This window comes from Cannabis sativa, chromosome 9, assembly GCF_029168945.1.
Source record: "Cannabis sativa cultivar Pink pepper isolate KNU-18-1 chromosome 9, ASM2916894v1, whole genome shotgun sequence".
Lineage (NCBI taxonomy): Eukaryota > Viridiplantae > Streptophyta > Magnoliopsida > Rosales > Cannabaceae > Cannabis > Cannabis sativa.
Genome location: NC_083609.1, coordinates 38,306,621 through 38,328,453, shown reverse-complemented (window position 1 = coordinate 38,328,453; position 21,833 = coordinate 38,306,621). Strand labels below are relative to the sequence as shown.

The 21,833-nt window shown below is 32.0% G+C and overlaps 1 protein-coding gene across 1 annotated transcript; it reads right to left on the bottom strand.

Moving 5' to 3' along the window:
* Nucleotides 1-177: 177 nt before the first annotated feature.
* LOC133031384 (uncharacterized) lies at nucleotides 178-2,408 on the bottom strand. The gene is made up of 3 exons (XM_061104869.1): nucleotides 1,232-2,408; nucleotides 542-1,050; nucleotides 178-429 (listed from the first exon to the last, which is right to left on the bottom strand). The coding sequence occupies exons 1-3, from the start codon at nucleotides 2,406-2,408 to the stop codon at nucleotides 178-180; spliced, it is 1,938 nt and encodes a 645-aa protein (XP_060960852.1).
* Nucleotides 2,409-21,833: the final 19,425 nt, after the last annotated feature.

Sequence of the window (21,833 nt, the reverse complement as noted above, 5' to 3'; positions counted from 1 at the left end):
TTTGTAAAGTTGTGGGTTATTGCACGTTCTTCGGTTGTGGCCAACTTTTCCGCACCTTGTACATTTCAAGACAACTTTTGGTTCTCCTTTTGATCTTATTCTTTTCTTTCTAGGTCTCCGGGCTGGTTTTCTTGATTTTGGTGGCCACACTATTCTTTCCATGCTCTCAGGTATAGTCTATTCTCTTTCATTTGGTAGAGGATATACAGTTCTTTCATAGGTTGCCTTCATTGTTGCTGTTTTGTAGTAATCGGCAACATAGTCATAAGCTCTTAATCCTCTTTTTGCAAATACAGCTATTGCATGTGAGCATGGTATCTCATCTAGTTGGAACCTTCTGCAGCTGAATGTTCTTTCCAGTATGTTGATTGTGAAATCACCTTTTTCTTGCACCTTTACTTGGTATTGGATTGTTGTGATTGCGATGACCTGTTTTTTTTTTTTTTTGAAATATAAGATATGTGTTAGAAACCTGTTTTTGATGATGATCAAGAAACAGGTTTTTTAATAACTATTGTTTTCTATGATTTAGTTATTGTACCTGGTATTTCATTGCTTTAAGCAGATTGTCTCTAAGTAGTTTTTCAGCATCTGATGCTACTTCAATAAATATTCCATGTGCTTCATTGCCATTTTTCCACACCCATTTTTGTACAAGGCTTCTGAAGCACTCAATCATTGTTGTTATAGGTAATGATCTTGCAGCTAGGATCGCCGAATTTATTGATTCTTCTATGTTTGAAGTCATCATTGTGTACCTTCTTGTAGGGCAGTGGCTCCTGGTCCAAACCTCATGTCCAATTTTCTCAAGGTATGGTCTTATTCGTTTGTCTATTCTATCTATCTCTGCCATGTATCTCTCGAATGAGGTGAGCTTGTACGTCTTTGTTGGCTTTACAAAGTTTATGGTCAGATCATCTCCATGCACTCCAAAGTTTGTTTCGATGTTGTTTAGCAAGTGGAAGATGCATGCTCCGTGGAAGTGGTTTGGGTAGACATTGCTCACCGCCTTCTCTATACTCTTATGCTTGTCTGATATTATTGTCAAACCTGTTCACAGAAACCAATTTTTCCAAGATAAGTAGGTATGTTTTGGAAGCCTAATCAATTTTTTTTTTTGTGCAAACTAGTTTCTAGATATTGTTATCTTTTTGTCTGAGATCAGTAGCTATGAAGTTAAATTTTTAGATGGAATTTACATTAAAGGGAACCAGTTTTTTCAATAGCGTACCTTCTCTATCTCCGAATGTTTCCCTTAGTTTTGTGAAGAACCATTCCCAAGAGCAGTCATTTTTTGAGTCTCCTATCCCAAATGCTAGAATGAATATGTTGTTGTTTGCATCCATTGTAGAGGCTGTGAATAGGGTTCCTCCAAATGATGTTTTTAAAAATGTTCCGTCGGTTACAATGATTGGCCTGCAATGTTTCCAACCTTCTATGGAGTTTGCAAAAGCTAGATACAAATATTTGAAACGATGCTTCTTATCGGTTTCCAATTGTGCAATTGTTCCAGGATTTTCTACTTTTAGCATGTGCAGGTATTTTGGTAGTTGTTGATAAGATTCATCTTGCCTTCCTCTTGCCAACTCCAAAGCTTTCCCTCTTGCTCTCCATGCTTTTTGGTAGCTCATTGATACTCCAAAATCATCAATCATGTCTATCATGATGTCATTTGGTCTGTGATTTCTTTTGATTGACAGAAATTTCTTTTTTATCATTTCTGCAATCATGTTGCAGTTTGCCTGCTTGTGGTCGCCCATTACAATATCCAGTGAGCCGTTGTGATCTTGGACATATTTTCTTACTTTGAATGTTGAGGTACTCTTGAACTTTGAAGCTCTCAGAAACCAGTTACAGTTGTCATCCACACAAGTCACCACATACTCTCTTGGTTCAGATCTTTTGGTTTTAAACTGGAAATTGTTGATCATAGCAAAAAATCTCACTGCAGTCTTCAATAATTTTCTGTCCTTGTAGATCTGTCCTTTTTCAATGTTGAAAACCTTATGATCTGTTATTATTTGTCTTTCTTCTTCTTGTCTTTTCCTTTTGTGTTCTTGTGTTTTCTCAATGATACAATCAGCAACACTATCAGCTACTTGAAATATGTTTGGTAAGGCAAGTACCTCGCTTATTACTGAGGTTTCATCATTGTATTCCATATAGTCGTATGTTGGCTGGTTGGTTATTTGTAAAACCAGTTTCTGAACATCTGTATCTTGTCTTATAGATTCACTTTCTGGTTTTTGTTGAGCAATGATCTGGAGTCTTGTCTCGTCTACTGTTGTGATGCTGAGTGGAGACTCACTAACTGCATTTTGTGTCTTTCTCAGTTGTAAGTAGAACATCAGTGAGTTGTCACTAATTATTTTCATTGGTGGTGAGTCTGGGCATAACTGGTAATGCATTTCTATTGTTGTGTTGCATTTGATTTCAGCGTTTACTAATTCACACAAACTTTTTAGATCACAGTTTGTTGGTATTAGTAGTCCATGTAGTCTTCATACTTTTTATCCTCTTTCCATTGCCCTCCATATTTGACCACACACATTATTGAGTCCATTCCTGTACACAGTATTTGAAAATTGTTAGTTAAAAATTACAATGTATTAAGAAACCAGTTTCCTTATTTTTTTTTTGTTTTGTTTTTATTTGTTTTAAAATTATATGTTTTTTTTCACTACATATTTGAGAAACTGGTTTCCAACATTACTGTATATTTGTTTATTTTTAAAAGGTAATATCATTTTGAAAACTGTTTGTTAAAATTTATAATGTATATAGAAACTGGTTTTTGTTTTTTTTTTTGTTTTAAAATTATATGTGTTTGTTTCACTATATATTTCAGAAACCAGTTTCCAACATTACTTTATATTTTGTTTATGTTTAACAGATAATATCATTTTAAGAACTTTTAGTTAAAATATATAATGTTTTAAGAAACCAGTTTTATATTCATAATTTTCAGTAATCTTTTCATTTTTGATCATGGACGTCTAAAACTAAATTTTTCATAATGTTTAATTTTCCTTTTCTCTTTTTTTTTTGTTTGTGAAACTTCATAGTCTAAATCTAGATTAAGTATGCACATTTCATTATGAAGCAATGCAAGATCATATAGTTTTGGTATGAAATTTACTTCAATCTATTTTTTTTTCTTTTAAGTTTAAATTGGAATTGTAGATAGTCGGTGTAATTTTATTTTGCAGTATATATATGCCTATAATATTCATAGCAGAATTTATATAAGTGTACCTGTATTTTATTTTGGTCGTTGTTGACAGGGACGATTGGTGTTGGCTTGATTTTGTTGATTGAATTTCAAGTGTGCAGGTTGATCGATGCTCTGAGTTTAAGAATGTGTTTTCTGGTTTAAGGTGAGAGCTTCATTGCTTTGTCAGGTGCCGATGTTGCAGGTTGCTTCTGTGTGTTTGGCCATGGCCATGGCTGTTTTTCAGATCAGTTTTGTTTGAATCAGAGAATAAATTTGGACAGGGAGAAGTGATGAATTGAATCGTACAAGATGATGAAGTGAATCGCAGGCCAGAAAATTAATCGTAGTAGAGAGAGAAGAGAGAATCGCAGTAGAGAGAGAGAGAATCGCAGGAGAGAGAGAGAGAGAGAGAGAGAGAGAGAGAGAGAGAGAGAGAGAGAGAGAGAGAGAGAAAATCGTGTACAGATTTTGTTTATATATGGTTAAAAATAGTAAATTTTATTCATTTAAAATTAGATTCTGTTTTTAACTTATTATATGCTTTTTTTTTAAAAAAAAAAAACCATATTTGTAGTTTGCTTCCTTAGTTAATGCCATATTTTGTGGCATTTAGTTTTGTTGCCATATTTATCATAAGATGGCTCATTTTTCCCATATTTTTTAAAATATCCCTTCCTGCATCTTATTTTCTCACAAACGCCAATTTTCAAATTCAACCATTTAAATGCCAATTCTAATTATTGAATAATTAAAAATTAATTATTAAATAATATTGTCATTTAATATATTTATTAATTAGACATATAAAGTCTCTTAATTAATAAATAAACCCAGAATCTCTTTTCTTTACAATTTTGCCCTTGCTTAGTGAAAATTCATAAACTAGACATTGTCTAACTTTAGAATTATAATTGATTAATCAAAATCAACTAACTGAGTCTTACAAGTAGTATGCTCTCAACTAGTATAGGGACCATGGGTCTATATATCTGACCTTCCAATAAGCAGATTAAGAATTTATATCTTAAATTTACTGACTTATTAATTCTTCGTTCAATCCACGCATAGACTTAGAATTGCACTCTCAGTATATAGGACGCTCTATGTGTTCCACGATATAGATACGTCATTAGTTATCTATTGTTATAATCCTAATTTGATCAATGACCCTCTAATAGATGATCTACATTGAAAAGGCACTAAGTTACCGTTACACCTTCAATGTATTTTATCCTTAAAACACTTAGCTCCGTATAAATGATATTTCAGCAAAGTGAAATGAGATCTCCACCATTTATCTCTGTTTAGCCAAGCTCGAAGGATATCATCATTTCACTTCTAAATTCCTATAGAAGTTATAGATTCCATATTTATGATAGCGCTCCCACTCAATTATACTATCATGTTCCCAAAATGTACGTATCACCCTGACCCAAAAGTAGGCTTAACTAACAAATCAAAGAACATGTATAGTACTCTTGAGATCGAACCTAAACATATCAGGATTAAGATCATTTGATCTAGGATCAACAGGTGATATTGAATTGAATAGATATTACGGTAAATTTTAGTGTATCTAATCAAAGTTCAATATCGGTCCCTTACGATGTATACTCCATACATCTGATGCTGGTAAACTTTGCCAATGCCCAGGAAAGGACATAACACTTATCCAAGGTGTAAGAATACCTATCACTGATTATCATGTCAGTCTAAATCCAGTGAACTGACAAATCAGGGAATAAACTTTCGAACGTATAATTAAGATTATATTCCACTGCTTTGACAACACTATAATCATTAACAAACTCATATGTTTTGGACTTAAATAGAATTCATACATTATGTACATATAATCATGAAATAAATCATTTGAACCATGCAACATTAAATGTTATTTCTGATCTATATTAATAAGTAAATCTGATTATATTGAAATGAGTTTTATTTAGGGCATAAAACCCAACAAACTCCCACATGCACTAATATAAAACAAAATGTGCATTTCAAATAATCTCAACACCTTGATTTACAAATCAAGTGTAGTAGTAGTAGTAAACTCCTCGTAATAGGATCTGACAGGTTGAATTAAACACAACCTTTTCTCCACCATTACTCTTCCTTAATCACAAAATCATTGATAATGTGAAGTTCCTCTCTATATGTCTACTCTTCTGGGATACTGGATTCTATACCTTTGGCAACTACTTTTGGTTAATCAGGAAATTAACACTAGTAGTTAAGACAAGTTGGAACGGTGCCACAATTGTATAGAACTTTCCTTAGACTGAATAAGTACCTTTCCTGCAACTTTAACATTCAGTCTCTTTCTGGTAGACCTAGAGATTTCAGATAGGTTTTTAAACTTCTCCAAAATCACTACTCCACCCCCAGAGTAAACACCATCTTATCAGCAGACTTTCTAGCACAAAGGCAAGTCTCGAAATCTGATGTGGTGTAGTCTAAGAGTTTTAAACACACCCTTATACACTAACATATAGTTCCTCTTCTTAATCTTAAGATTTACTTGATTGTCTTCCAATGTTCCTCTCCTGGATTAATCTGATACCTACTCATTACTCCCACTCAACAGCAGGTGTCTGGTCTAAGGCATACTAAAGCATATCTGAGACCTCTCACTGTTGATTTAAAGAATTCTTTCATGGCTTTATGTTTTCTGGAATAGTTGAGACTTTTCCTTAGATAAATAAAATCTATGCCTAGAAGTCGAGAAGCTTCTATAGATTGCCATTAGAAAGAAAATGCTTCAGCATCTTACTAAAGTAAGTTGCTTGCATTAGAGTAAGTAATTACCAGGTATACCACAAGCCATAGGTTTAGATAAACTCAAACCTATAATACTAGGAACAGGAAGTTTTGCTAAGTCCATTGAATAGACTTATTAACGAAAATTTCCTTTTTATGTCCTTGTAATAGAAAACTTTAGGTTACTCCATGTGAATGGATCAAACCATAGTTCTATTGGCTTTTCTTCTTAGTTTCTTATCTTGACAATCTATTACCTGTTTAAACTCACAATGGATTGTAATCACTAGTGTCTTCAAAGTCATAAGAAGGTGAGTTCCTAGAAACTCTCCCACTACGACAAGGTACCGTGAATTATGTCTAAGAAAACTAAATGGTATTGACCTCTTCGGTTGTTGGAATTTATTTTACCAGGATCTTACATCTACTCACAAGTATGTTGTTTAACACCCTAAATATGAACTTTCTAAAACGATAAATAAACACATATAAAGTTAAGAAAACCTTACATTGATGCAGCGGAATTAATGTCTCCTTCCACTCAGATCTCTAACCTTTGTATCCTTTCTGTCGCAGAGTATTATCAAGATCTGAGCCCGAATGTCCTTCTCTTTGTGTGTGATCCTTCACAGTCTTTCAATCTATGATTGAGTTACCACTTGCTGTGTGTGGGCACTTACTCTATCACTAAGGTCCGAAATTTATGAAGAAGAAAAGAGAGAGAGTGATTTCAGCCAAAGAAGAGAAAGGGGAGGCTCAGTTTTTCTAAAGACAAATTTTCTGTCAGAAAAGGTTATTCAAAACATGTCATTTGACTGAGCCATCACTTTCTATTTATCGGCAACTACTAGGTTTAGGTTAGGAATTATTTGGCATTAAAATAATGAAAATATCAATTTAAAAATCCACTTTAAGTGCCCGGCCATGGTGTGTGTAATGGGCCCCACTTATTTTTGCAGTTTTCACAAATTTTATTTCTATTTTCTCAAAAACGCCAATTTTCCAATTCTAAAAATTTAAATGCCAAAACTAATTATTCAATAACTAAAATAGATTATTAAATAATATTGTCATTTAATTTAATTATTAATTAGACATATAAAGTCTATTAATAAATAAATAAACCTATAATCTCTTTTCTTTACAATTTCGCCCCTACTTAGTGAAAATTCACCAATTAGACATAGTCTAACTTTAGAATTATAATTGATTAATCACAAATCAATTATTGAGTCTTACAAGCAGTATGTTCTCAACTAGAATGGGGACCGTGGATCTATATGCTGAGCTTCCAATAAGTGAGCTGAATTTACTAAGTAAATTCCTACTTATTAATTCTTCGTTGAATCCACTATTAGAACTTAGAATTGCACTCTCAGACTTATATAGAGCATATTATATGTTCCACGATATAGATATGCTATCTCATTTAACCATTGTTATAATCTTATTGTGATCAAAGATCCTCTATATAGATGATTTACATCGAGATGGGATAATTTTACCGTTTTCACCCCTCAATGTATTTTGCCCCTTAAAACGCTTAGCTACCTGTAAATGATGTTTAGTGATCTAAGAATTAGTCACTTAAACAAGAGCTCATCCAGTTACTTCTATTTAGCTAAGCTCGAAGGGAATCAGCACTTGACTTCTATACACAAGTAGAAGCTATAGATTCCATATTTATGTTCAGCAGTCCCACTCAATCATACTATCATGTTCCCAAAATATACGTATCACCCTGACCCAAAAGTAGGCTTAACTAATAAATCAAAGAACATGAATAGTACTCCTAAGTTGAGCCTAAGCATATCAGGATTTAGATTCTTTTAATCTTAAGATCAACTGCTGATATTGACTTGGAAAGATATAACAGTAAGTTTGTAATATCTTAACTAAGTTGCAATATCGGTCCAGTCCAATGTATACTCCATACATTCGAAACTAGTATACTTTACTAATGTCCTGGAAAGAACATAACAGTTACTCCAAGTGTAAGTACACATCATCGCTGATTATCACATTAGTGTAAATCCAAAACACTGATGAAACAGGGACTTAGACTTTTGATTCATATGATCACAATCACATTCCACTGTGTTGACGATACTGTAATTGTGAATAAACATATGATCTGGATTTAACTGATTTTGTGTGTAAATGTAATAAACATATTAAACCATTAGCATGTAAAATTCTTGCAAACATAAATCACTTCAAATTTCTTATATTGATTACTTATCAGATTGTAAAGGGTTTTATTTAGAGCACAAAAACCCAACAAACTCCCACTTGCACTAACATAAAACAAAGTGTACAAATAAGTCAATCTGATGTCTTGATCTTCAGATCAGGTGTAGTATATTTGAATCCACCCAAACTTCTGGAAACTAGTTCATAAAAATATTTATGAAACATCCTTTACTATATGCATTACTCATCAAGGGATACTGAAATCCTTACTGTTTTTAAGTACATCTGAATAAACAGATGACATATCTCTCATATTTTAAAATATGGAATTGAGATAATACAGCGTAGACTTCTCTTCAGTAATATAACTTTCTGGTAATTTCAAATTTACAAAGTTATAAGTCTTTTCTGGTAGAGGTTGAATTATTATAGAATAACTCCTCCACCCTCAAAGTAACCACCATCTCATAATTTCAAATGAGTTGGGGTAGATACAAGGATAACTGATATACAGTTCCTTAATATCTAACATATAGATCACTTTCATAAACCTTTCTTGAATATCTTCTAATGTTCCATATTTGATTACATCTCAGATAGCTGCCACTCAATGGCAGATGTCTGGTTAAAAAATACTTTTAACCTCTTTATTGTTTGGAGAGTTATCTAGTTGTGATTTATGTATTAGTCTGAAACTTTAAGTTAAGACTAAGTCATCAACATAGCAGACTAGTATTTGAAGTGAAAAATACTTACTAGAGATTAAGTAATAAAAATTAAGATACCATAAAATTTTGTGAGAATTAAGAAATCTAGGTTCAAGTCATTCGAATAGAGTGAACTAGAATTCTATTATCTTATTCTCATAATTCTGATAAGTTATATCTATCCACATGAATGGTTAGATTTGCTTTTCAGTAGTGTTCTTAAGTTCCTATCACAAGTGTCAACCTAATGAAGATGGGTATAGAATTTTAAAATTCTCCCACTCCATTAAGGTAGTGTGAAACATTATCAAAAAACTTTTATAGGTATCATTATTTACTACAACAGTAAAACTAAATTGGAACATACAATCAAGATCAAGGATTTATATTGATAATAGCTAATTCATTATATTACTTCCATGTTTAAAGAAAATATGTGTTACACAGGGTATTGTGGAATAGACTCCACCCCTAAGTATATAGAGATTATGATCCACCCCTAAAGGTTGTAAAGATCATGATTCTCTAAGTGTTATAGAGTTAATGTGGAGTTGAATACAATCTAGAGTTCATTAGACATAAAAGATCATTGAACTGCATAATTTTCTTAACTTTTCTCCACCCCTATCAGATCAAAGATCCTTTTATTAAACAAATTCTTAATAATTGTATTATAACTCTATGAAGAGTTGTAAATATTATAGAATTTGCATCAACAATAAAAACACTTACACATACAAACATATAAATATAATGTGGTAATTGTTGATTAAGATAAAGTAAATGAAGCTCAATCTCATTAATTGCAATTGGTTTGAAAAGAAAATAAAATAAATTTTATTAATAATAAAAAAAAATATATTGCAACAATATGAGAAAACCAGGGATAAAAATCCCTAACTAAAATTCGAAATCCAAATTGTCTTTAAACTAAAACAATTAATTCAAAAATAGATAATTGAGCTTTATCTTCATCTTGGACGAACTTCACCCTTGGTCCAGCTTTCCGATCCAACTCATGAAGATAGCATCTGAGTTCGAGTAGCTTGGCCTATAAGAAGAAGAAACAAATAAACAAAGTTAGTCCAGAATCATAAATCCAATTGGATAATAATTCACTAAAACTCTTAAAGTTTATAGAAAGAAATACCTTGCTTCTTTGCAAGAAGTTTAGGACATTGGGGTTTCTAATGACCTTTCTCATTGCAGTAGAAACACTTTCCTTTGAGTGTAGCATCACCAGAAGCAGCAGCCTTTTTGTTTTTCATGGCTTTTGCACGCTTCTTGGTGTTTTCCACTTCTTCTTCGATTTGGGTTTAGAAGCAGAGGCAACATTTGCTTCAGGTTTGACCGTCCCATTACCATTCCCAAAATTTTGAGGCTTACTCCCTTTCTTCTTGGGTCCTCCAATCAAATTTTTATAAGTCTGAAGGTCATTGACTAACTCATGAAAGTCTATGTCCTTCTTATTCATGACATAATTTGATGTATAGGGCAGAAATGCTGGAGTCAGACTATTCAAGATAAGGCTTACTTGAGTAGTATGATCCATTTCAGCACCATGATCCTGGGCTTCTTGGAAATAACTTGCCATGAGGAGAACATGATCACGCACGTTTTGATGGGGTTCCATCCATGCATTGATGTATTTCTTAGTCGCGTCAAAGCGAGACTAAAGAGATGCCCTACCGAATAGCTCAGTTAACTTCGTCATTACTTCAGCAGCCTTTTCGGTTTTAGAAAACCGAGTTTTAAGGGTGTAAACCATGCTGGAAAACATAAAGTATAGAGCTTTGTCATTTTCTTTCTGCCAACGCTCATACTTTTCTTTCACAACTTTGGATGCATTATCCCCCAGCACTTCAAGAGACGGCTCAGTTAACACAAACAAGGCACTTTCTCCTATGAAAGCAATATTAGTGTTCTCATTCCATTTTGGAAAGTTAGATCCATTTAGCTTATTTTTAGTCAAGAGTGATAACATGGAATTCATCATAATTATACAGGATACTACAAAATAATAGAAATCAATAAATAGAAATCAATAATGGTTAAACACAAAATCATTTCAGAAATTATAAGCACATAGCATGTAGGAATGATAAGAGAAAATACAAAAAAAATCAATCCTAAATAATTTCCAAGGTTTTTCAACAAACTGATATCAGTGTCCCGTTTAGGCGAGAGTCAAAGCTACCATCCATTGAATAGAGTTGTCAGCTCATCTAAAATGTTAAACATTCTAGCAACCTTTTATTCGATCAAGATTGGAATCCAGCATTGTCCCGTTTGGGCGAGAGTCAAGGCTATTCTATCTTATGAACTTCTACCATTATTTCATAATTTGCAAGTCAAATATGGTCGCCACCATTAGGGTGATCCATACCATATAAAACACTTACAAACTACTTATCTTTCGAGATTAAACGGTGCGAAATTGCTAATGAGCGTTCCTCCATTAGGAAGGATTACTCACTAAAACAAACGCGATGTAAAACCAACAATGGAGATCGAATATCTTAATAATAATAAAGCCCATTATTTAAAATGTATTTTCTTATTATTTTAATAAAATATATTCATTAAGTATCGAATTTAAAATTAAAAATTCTAAATTAGAATTTAATTTAATATTTATAAAATTATACTTAGATGGTGATTGAAATAAAATGAATTATTTCCATCTTAGTAGTAATTTTGAATATAAATATTAAGAAAATTAATTTAAGTTGTATTAATTTAAATTAATTTGCAACTCAAATAAATTTTCATGAGAAATATTGATTGTATTTTGAAAAAGAAAGTATAAAATTATATTATTTTTCAAAAATACTTAAATAATAAATACTTAGAAAAAAAATACTTCAAGCAAAAATATCACTATCTAAATTTTCCTTTGACTAATTAATTCAATTTTTAATAATATACTTTAATTCATTTATTTTAAATTAATCAATAAATGAAAAAATCATTGATTTGAGTTGGTCCAAGAATTAATAAATAATTAATTTACAACTTAATCTATTTTTCAAGATAAATTTAAAATCATCTTGCATAATTAAAATGCAATTTCGAAATTGATTAATAAAATAAAGAAAAAATATATTTTGAAAATTATTTAAATTTAAGTTGAAAAATTAAATTTCAACCTAAAAATAATTTTCTATTTAATTAAGTATCATGAAAAATAAATATTTAAGTGTCATGATGAAAATCAACATAGATATTTAATTTTTCAATTTAATTAAATGTATTAAATTCAAGAAATAAATAATTAAGTGTAGAGAAAGCTTAATTATTAACTCTAGTTTAATACTAGGAAAAAATATATTTAAATAAAATTGTACCAAAATTAATTATTTAATTAATTAATTTCACAATGTATAATATTTTCCTATTTAAATATTAGAAATAATAAGTAGTCTAGAAATAACTATCTAGAAAATATCTGATTTGACTAAGTATCTTTTCAACAAAAATTTAAAAAATATCTAATTTAAGTTGTATAGAAAAAGTCTAGAACTTAAATATTTTCAAATTTAGATTTAATTAAATATCAAAAATTAAGTTATAACCACTTAATTTTAAAAATATTCCATTTTGAGTTTAAAACTGACTTAAAAAAATATCTTAAGAATCTTTAATAACTAATGCCTAAAATTCCTCAACTTAATTTTAAATTTAAATAAATATTCAAATTTAAGTTAGATATGAAAAATCAGTTAAAATAACTAATTTATAACTTAAATAGTAATATTTAATTAAATAAGCTCCTGAAAGAATCATAGATTGGAAGACTGTAAAGGATCAAACTTGAAGAAGAAGGACATTCGGGCTTAGATCTTGATTATACTCTGCTACAGAAAGGATACAAGGGTTAGAGATCTAAGTGGAAGGAGACATTAATTCTGCTGCATCAATGTAAGGTTTTCTTAACTTTATATGTGTTTAATTTATCGTTTTAGAAAGTTCATATTTAGGGTGTTTAAACAACATACTTGTGAGTAGATCTAAGATCCTGGTAAAATAAATTCCAACATAGGATTCCTCAACTTAATTTAAAATTTAAATAAAATATTCAAATTTAAGTTAGATAAGAAAAATCAGTTGATACAACTAATTTATAACTTAAATAGGAATATTTAATTAAATAAGCTCCAGAAAGAATCTAGTTAGTTAAAATTCTTTATTTAATTAAATACAAGAAAAATACAAATAGTTTGTCTAGAAATAATATCTAAAACTAAAAGTGTTTTTCTTAAAACTAACTTTAAAATATTAAAATAAAAATAAATTTCATATATTTTAAAAGTTAATTATGTTGCTAATTCAATTTTATTGGGTTAAACTAATTTAATTAACCTAGCACAGATATTCAAATTAGGCAAATGAGCCTTCACCATTGGGGTAGTTCATGTGAGGGGGTGCTCGGTTCAGTATGTCGTACCCACTTCTATGGCTCCCAACTCTCACACGAGGCCCAAAAGAGAGGAATTTAACCTTAAAATAAATAACTGTTATTAATTGAATAGGTCCAAAAACTAAATGGACTTAAATAAAATCTATCATGGTGTGACATTTTATTTAGCAACAACCTATATGCATCTATATATAAAATAAGGGAAATTTACATGGTATACTAACTTTTGCTAATTTTTTACAAAAATACTGCCAGACGGTATTTTTTACTTCTTTACTGTGTTTTTTTATAAGCATCATACTGCAATATACTGTGTTAAGTTTTCACTGGTGTTCTACTGGTGTTTTGTAGTTGTTCTACTATTATTTTGAGTTGTTCTGCTTTGTGTTTTACTCGTGTTTTATAAAAACACAGTATTTTTGAAAACTTTTCCGTGTGACAGTATTTTTGTAAAAGTTAACCCAAATTACAGTATTTTTGTAAATTTCCCTAAAATAAACATATAGGCTCACACAGGCACACATTTGGATGGATCCTATCATGTTGCTAGGTCATACACAGATGAAAGAAGATTGTAAAATTTACCTGTTACAGATTATTTACTTGACCAAGGGAGCCATGAGTTAAAATCAGATCATTGGATCTGTCAACAAGTTAACCATGGCTATTTGCAATAAAGCAATAATAGGTTTTAAAAACTTACAAACAAGCTAAAACCACATACTCCTGCAACAAGGTTAGCTGGATAGTTGGATGTAAGATTTATTTAATTTTAAATACTTAAATTTCGAAAATAAAATAATTAAATAAAAAAAAATTAATTTTCGAAAAATTTAAATAAAATTATATATATTTAATTTCGAAATTATTAATAAAAAATATTTAAAATTAATCCTACAATTTTGAAAAATTAGGTTTCAACTAACCTAAATATCATTTCAAAATTTGCTAACTACTTTTAAAATAAATATTATTTTATAAATAAAAATTAAAAAAGATAAATAAATATCTTTTTCAGATTTTATGATTTAATTTAAATAAATAAATGACAAAATTTAAAAGTTAGCAAAATATCTTACATCTATTTAAAATATCATGATTATAGTTATCTTATTTTAAATTTAAATAAGGTCAAATATTAAAAAAAAATATATTTAATTTAAAAAATTTAATACCTGACCTTAAATTTTAAATAATCAAATTTAAAAATAAGATAGATAATTAAGCAAAAAAATAGATATTTACTATTTTCAAATTCAAATTACAATAATATCATGAATTAAATTAAAAAAAATATTAATTAATTTAATTATGATATTTAGAATTGAAATGGGAATAGTAAATGTCCAAATTTCTTGCAAGCAAATCAATTAACATGGCTCTGAGGCCAGTTGTTGGAATTTATTTTACCATGATCTTAGATCTACTCACAAGTATGTTGTTTAACACCCTAAATATGAACTTTCTAAAACGATAAATAAACACCTATAAAGTTAAGAAAACCTTACATTGATGCAGTACAATTAATGTCTCCTTCCACTCAGATCTCTAACCCTTGTATCCTTTCTGTCGCAGAGTATTATCAAGATCTGAGCCCGAATGTCCTTCTCTTTCTGTGTGATCCTTCACAGTCTTCCAATCTATGATTGAGTTACCACTTGCTGTGTGTGGGCACTTACTCTATCACTAAGGTTCGAAATTTATGAAGAAGAAAAGAGAGAGAGTAATTTTGGCCAAAGAAGAGAAAGGGAAGGCTCAGTTTTTCTGAAGAGAAATTTTCTGACAGAAAAGGTTATTCAAAACATGTCATTTGACTGAGCCATCACTTTCTATTTATAGGCAACTACTAGGTTTAGGTTAGGAATTATTTGGCATTAAAATAATGAAAATATCAATTTAAAAATCCACTTTAAGTGCCCGGCCATGGTGTGTGTAATGGGCCCCACTTGGTTTTGTAGTTTTCACAAATTTTATTTCTATTTTCTCAAAAACGCCAATTTTCCAATTCTAACCATTTAAATGCCAAAACTAATTATTCAATAACTAAAATAGATTATTAAATAATATTGTCATTTTAATTTTATTATTAATTAGACATATAAAGTCTATTAATAAATAAATAAACTTAGAATCTCTTTTCTTTACAATTTCGCCCCTGCTTAGTGAAAATTCACAAATTGGACATAGTCTAACTTTAGAATTATAATTGATTAATCACAAATCAATTATTGAGTCTTACAAGCAGTATGTTCTCAACTAGAATGGGCACCATGGATCTATATGATGAGCTTCCAATAAGTGAACAAAATTTACTAAGTAAATTCCTACTTATTAATTCTTCGTTGAATCCACTCTTAGAACTTAGAATTGCACTCTCAGACTTATATAGAGCATATTATATGTTCCACGATATAGATATGCTATCTCATTTAACCATTGTTATAATCTTATTGTGATCAAAGATCCTCTATATTGATGATTTACATCGAGATGGGATAATTTTACCATTCTCACCCCTCAATGTATTTTGCCCCTTAAAACACTTAGCTACCTATAAATGATGTTTAGTGATCTAAGAATTAGTCACTTAAACAAGAGCTCATCCATTTACTTCTATTTAGCTAAGCTCGAAGGGAATCATCACTTGACTTCTATACACCAGTAGAAGCTATAGATTCCATATTTATGTTCAGCAGTCCCACTCAATCATACTATCATGTTCCCAAAATATACGTATCACCCTGACCCAAAAGTAGGCTTAACTAATAAATCAAAGAACATGAATATTACTTCTGAGTTGAGCCTAAGCATATCAGGATTTAGATTCTTTTAATCTTAAGATCAACTACTGATATTGACTTGGAAAGATATAACGGTAAGTTTGTAATATCTTAACTAAGTTGCAATATCGGTCCAGTCCAATGTATACTCCATACATTCGAAACTAGTATACTTTACTAATGTCCTGAAAAGAACATAACAGTTACTCCAAGTGTAAGTACACATCATCGCTGATTATCATATTAGTGTAAATCCAGAACACTGATGAAACACGGACTTAGTCTTTTGATTCATATGATCACAATCACATACTGTGTTGACGATACTGTAATTGTGAATAAACATATGATCTGGATTTAATTGATTTTGTGTGTAAATGTAATAAACATATTAAACCATTAGCATGTAAAATTCTTGCAAACATAAATCACTTCAAATTTCTTATATTGATTACTAATCAGATTGTAAAGGGTTTTATTTAGGGCACAAAAACCCAACATCGGTTGTGTTGAAACAACAGAGACAGTGGGATCATCATATGGAATAAGATGATAGAACACTTTTGGAATCAAGAAAAAAAATATCTCCTTTATTTGCTACTTTTTTTTTCAAACTTAGTCATTTTCTTAGAAAAGTAGTATTTGTTTAAACAAACACTTTCTTATCTAATGACTATGGGATGGTCCACCCCTAATCATTTCGAATAGCTAACAAACCATGGTTAACAGTTCTAGCTTTCCTTAAGATTTTGATTAGGTCATCCATGAATCTAGTAATGATTTACACTAAGTACCCAACCATTGCATCATTATGAAATTGTATTACCATAGAAGGATTTAGGCAACGACTAGTAACTAATCATCAATATGCAAATCAAAATTTCTGGGGAGGTAAGTTTGGATATAATTCAAAAATCAATTTAATGATCTTTGAACTGCATATCTACTTACTATTTCTCCACCCTTATCAGTTCGCAGGATCTTTAACCACTTACCTTAATGGTTTATCACCATTGCTAGAAATTCATGAAATTTTTCAAACATTTCAAATTTCTTTGCATAAGGTATAATCTAGAGTGATCGTTTTAAGAATACAACGAAAAACTCATATCCACCCCTGAATGTACATCCATTTGCGAATGAGATCAATTACTTTCAGTGGATATAGGCATATCAACTCTTTGCAGAGATTGATCTTGTCAAAAATATTATGAACAAGATACAAATGCCATAGATTTAAAAAAAATGTGGTTTTGTCTTTTTGATTACTTAGGTATAGTTATATCAAAGAGTTCTTAGAATAGTGCATTTGGATCCTCGTCACAAAATACTAAACTCATATTCCATACAGTTTGAATCCATTGATAGAAAATGGTTATTAAACACTTGTGAAAGTGTAACTGTATTGTATCCTGGAATTAGAAATATAAGAAAATTTCTATTTGGAATCTAAAATTAAAGTCAAAGACTTAAATTTATACCAAATATAATGAGTAATTCTTTCTTGGACCACCACTACTAATTTAAACTCTAAGTCAGATTTGCCCATACAAGTAGGAGATTTCTAAGATTGAGGACTTATATCATTTTGGAATAGAGTTTCGGGATTATAATCATATGCGTCATTTAATTTCTGAAGAGAAAATAGAATGACATGAAACGATTTATAGACCATTCATCCAATGATATCTCATTGAGCTAATTCGAAATGAATAAGCTAAGAGGAATTAGGATAATTTCGTTTTAAATAAGAATCCAACGATGATTCGATTAACGAGAGTCAAAGTAATCTTATTTATACAATCTTCTTGTTTCATATTGTAAATACTAGTCTAAGGTGTCATTAATTGATGAACAACTAGATGTTGCATTTACAATATTTATCTATCGAGATCTAACATTATTATGTTTGTTTAATGGATGACAATCCATTAGGGATTTGTCCCATTAAAACAACAAGGCTAGTTAGACCAACAATGAAGATTCGAAATTAAACTACAAATAATAACAGAAAATAACATGGTTCAGTATAAATTCATACACAATTCAAAAATTATCAAGCATTTAGCAAATAACAAAGACATGTGAAAATACAAAACAAGCATATCTTAAATAATTTCTAAGGTTTCCAACAAACTGATACAGTGTCCCAGTAGGCAAGAGTCAAAGTATCATTCATTGAATAAAGTTGTCAGCTCATCTAAAATGCAAACCATTCTAGTTGTTGGATATATTTTACCAGGATCTAGATTTACTAACAAGTATGTTTCATTAACATCCTAATATGAATTCTAAAACAATGAAATAAACACATATAAAGTTTAGGAAACCTTACATTGGGTGCAGCGGAATATAATGACTCCTTCCGTTCAGATATCTAGCCCTTGATTCCTTTCTGTAGCAGAGCATTATCAATATCTGAACCTGGATCTCTTTCTCTCCTTCCTTTGATGCTGAATCTCCTTCTTGTTGGTTGATTTTCCACAGTCTTACACACTAGGATTGAGATACCACTTGATGTGTGTGGGCACTCACTCATTCACTCAAGGATTTCGAAAATTTAGAGAAGAAAAGAGAAGGGAAGCGGTTCGGCCTATAGAGAAATTAATAGGAGGCTCAAATTTGATCTAACAAAGTTCAAGTGTGAATGAGAGCCATCACTATCTATTTATAGGTAACCACCTAGGTTTAAGTTAGAATTATTTTGTAACACCCTAACTATCTTAGGCGTATTACGTGATTTTTAAACGTACTGTGCAGCTCGTTGCTAATCAACGAGGTTTATGGAAAAACGTGATTAATTAAAATTTTGCTTTTTCATTAAACTTATAAACCATTTTGCAAAAAGTCTCGGGATCCCGATTTATAAAAATATTTACAAACGTTTTTACTGTTCAACTTTTACATCAAAATAAAGTCGTCTAACGACAGTTACAAAATCTCGACCCTGTCGTCCCGAGGATCGTACGCTCCAGGCCTAACCGCCCCGACATGTACAATCTCATATGCTCGGTCACGGTCCATCAGCTACAGCCTTGCCTTTACCTACACATGAACGTAAACTGTGAGTCGACAGACTCAGTAAGAAAAGCATAATAATATCATACATAAAACTGACTGCCGTGTCCAACACGATACTGAGTCCCGCTACTGCCATGTCCAACATGGTACTGAGCACTACTGCCATGTCCAACATGGTACTGAGTTTTGAACGTTCAGGGGACGGTACTATTGACAAGTATCCTCCTGATCGGTCGAACCGGTCATACTCCGCCTGGTCATACTCCGGCAAACTCGTACCGACGGGATAGGTCAATAGCACCGAACCACCAACCAAGTGTCACTGACGGCCGAACCGGCCATACTCCGCCGTCTGGTCATACCCGGCCCGTACCGAGCGTGACGGGGTTGGGTGGTTCGAAGCCTAAATACATATCTAATGTAATCTAGCAGGCTTCCTACATGCACGCTAAACATGTAATCTACATATGCATACTGTTATACTAATCTTACTCCGGATTCCGATTTCGGGTGTGCTCAATGAACCGGCTGAACGGCGGATTACTGGCTCCTAAACCATAAAAATCACAACGCTAAATCACTTCCCGGGGACTAAAACTTGAAACTAAAAGTTTCCCTATCGATAAAAAGCATGGCAATACCCCTAAAAACCCAAAAACGAGGAAAACTAGGGTTCTGAAAAATCCCCAACCGGCAGACCGCTGGTTGCCAACCGACCCGGTTCGGGAAATTCGAACCCCATCCGAGATTCCGGATGCTCAACCTAATTCCGGTTCCTCGCGAAAGAACATCAAAAATTCATATATTGCACAATTCAACCCCAAATCACATGAAACCTTCCAGACCTGTTCTATACCTCCCCTAGAACATTTCTAAGGCAACAAAATCACCCAGATTGCACGAAATCAAAAACCACCATTAGAGCTCAAGCTTTGAGTTCTAAACTCAAACTTGAGCAAACCTAGCTAGCATGCAACCAAACCCATCTAAACCTACTTAAACAAGCTTAACTAAGCCTCTGAAAACAATCCAAAACATCAACAATAACACAGCAACAGAACATAACATTTTCTTTCAAAAATTCACATATTTTGCATAGAAAACCAAAGCTTAACTCAATCAACTTACATGCTTTCAACATAGCTTAAATCCTATCAATTTAACATGCTTTGATCCTCATAAATCAACAACAAAAGACAGCAGCAACAATCACATAGAAATCCAACATGCATCATCACATTTCATCATTTTTTTTTTCAAGAAAATTAAAGAGAAAGGAACTAGGAAGCACATACCACACAAGGGATCACTAAAGCTTGCAAACTAGGGCTTGAAACACCAAAGAAAACCAGCCTTTGCACCCCCAAGGCTCAGCCGAAAAGCAAGAGGAAAAGAGAGAGAGAGAGAGAGTTTTCATTTTTTTTCTTAAATTTGACTAAGTGTTGGAAAAAAGAGGAAAAGGATTTTTCAAGCATAATATACCATTTTATTAAATCCATTTCAGCCAAAAAGATTATTTAAAAATAAACATTTAATTCATTTATTAAATCATATAAGACAAAACACTAATGGGGCAAAAAGACCATTTTGCCCCTCCACCATAAAATCACATAAATCATACTAAAGGGGTATTTTTGGGACATTCTAAATTCCCGGCCATTCCCGACATTCCCAATGTCTAAAACCCGAATCCCCAAAATACTAACATACTAAGTTGTGATTTCTACCGAGCCAAACGCCGCGTTCCAAAAATACCGACACCGAAATGCGAAATATAAAACCGCTAACGATGACATAAATATGCATATCTGAATTCCATAAATAACAATGATAAATTATTTAAATAGCTATAAATAATTTCCTGATTAACATAAATAACTGCTAATTTCCAAATTAACTAAGCGGGCTTTACAACTATTCCCCCCTTAAAAGGATTTCGTCCCCGAAATCCTAACACAGAATAACTCCCGGAAATTGAGCTCGCATATCGATTCTAGCTCCTGGGTGGCTTCTTCCACCTTCTTGTTTCTCCGAGAGAACCTTGACCAACGCTATGGTCTTATTCCAAAGGACTTTATCCTTTCTATCCGTGATCCGCACCGGCGTTCCTCATAAGACATATCTGATTGAGCGAAGGCTCTCATAACCGAGTATATGAGAGGGTCTCAAACGTATTTTCTCAACATTGAGACATGAAATACGTTGTGCACCGCCGATAAGGCGGAGGCAATGCTAACCGATATGCCACTTGACCTATCTTCTCGAGAATCTCGAAAGGTCCGTAAACCTAGGGCATAACTTGCCTCTTTTCCCGAAACGTTTAATCCCCTTCATCGGAGATACTCGCAAAAACACATGGTCCCCTACTCGGAACTCAACATCCCTACGTTTCGGATACGCGTAACTCTTACGTCTGGCTCCGGGAGGCAAGCATTCTAGCTTTAATCTTCTCTATTGCCTCATTGGTCCGCCGAACCGACTGCGGGACCTAGGTATTTCCTCTCCCCTGTCTCATCCCAGTGGATAGGGGATCTACATTTCCTACCGTACAACAGTTCGTAGGGTGCCATCCCTATCGTACTCTGGTAACTGTTGTTGTATGAAAATTCTATTAACGGTAGATATTTACTCCATGAAGCCTCAAAGTCCATAACACAGGCTCTCAACATATCCTCCAATATCTGAATTGTCCTTTCGGACTGACCATCTGTCTGAGGATGGAATGCTGTACT

Excerpts from the sequence above, each read along its gene's own strand:
- LOC133031384 (XM_061104869.1), bottom strand. The coding sequence starts at position 2,408 with ATGCATTACCAGTTATGCCCAGACTCACCACCAATGAAAATAATTAGT. Across the intron at positions 1,051-1,231 it reads AACATTCGGAGATAGAGAAG|GTTTGACAATAATATCAGAC; the intron begins GTACGCTATTGA and ends TTCTGTGAACAG. Across the intron at positions 430-541 it reads TTAAAGCAATGAAATACCAG|GTCATCGCAATCACAACAAT; the intron begins GTACAATAACTA and ends AAAAAAAAACAG.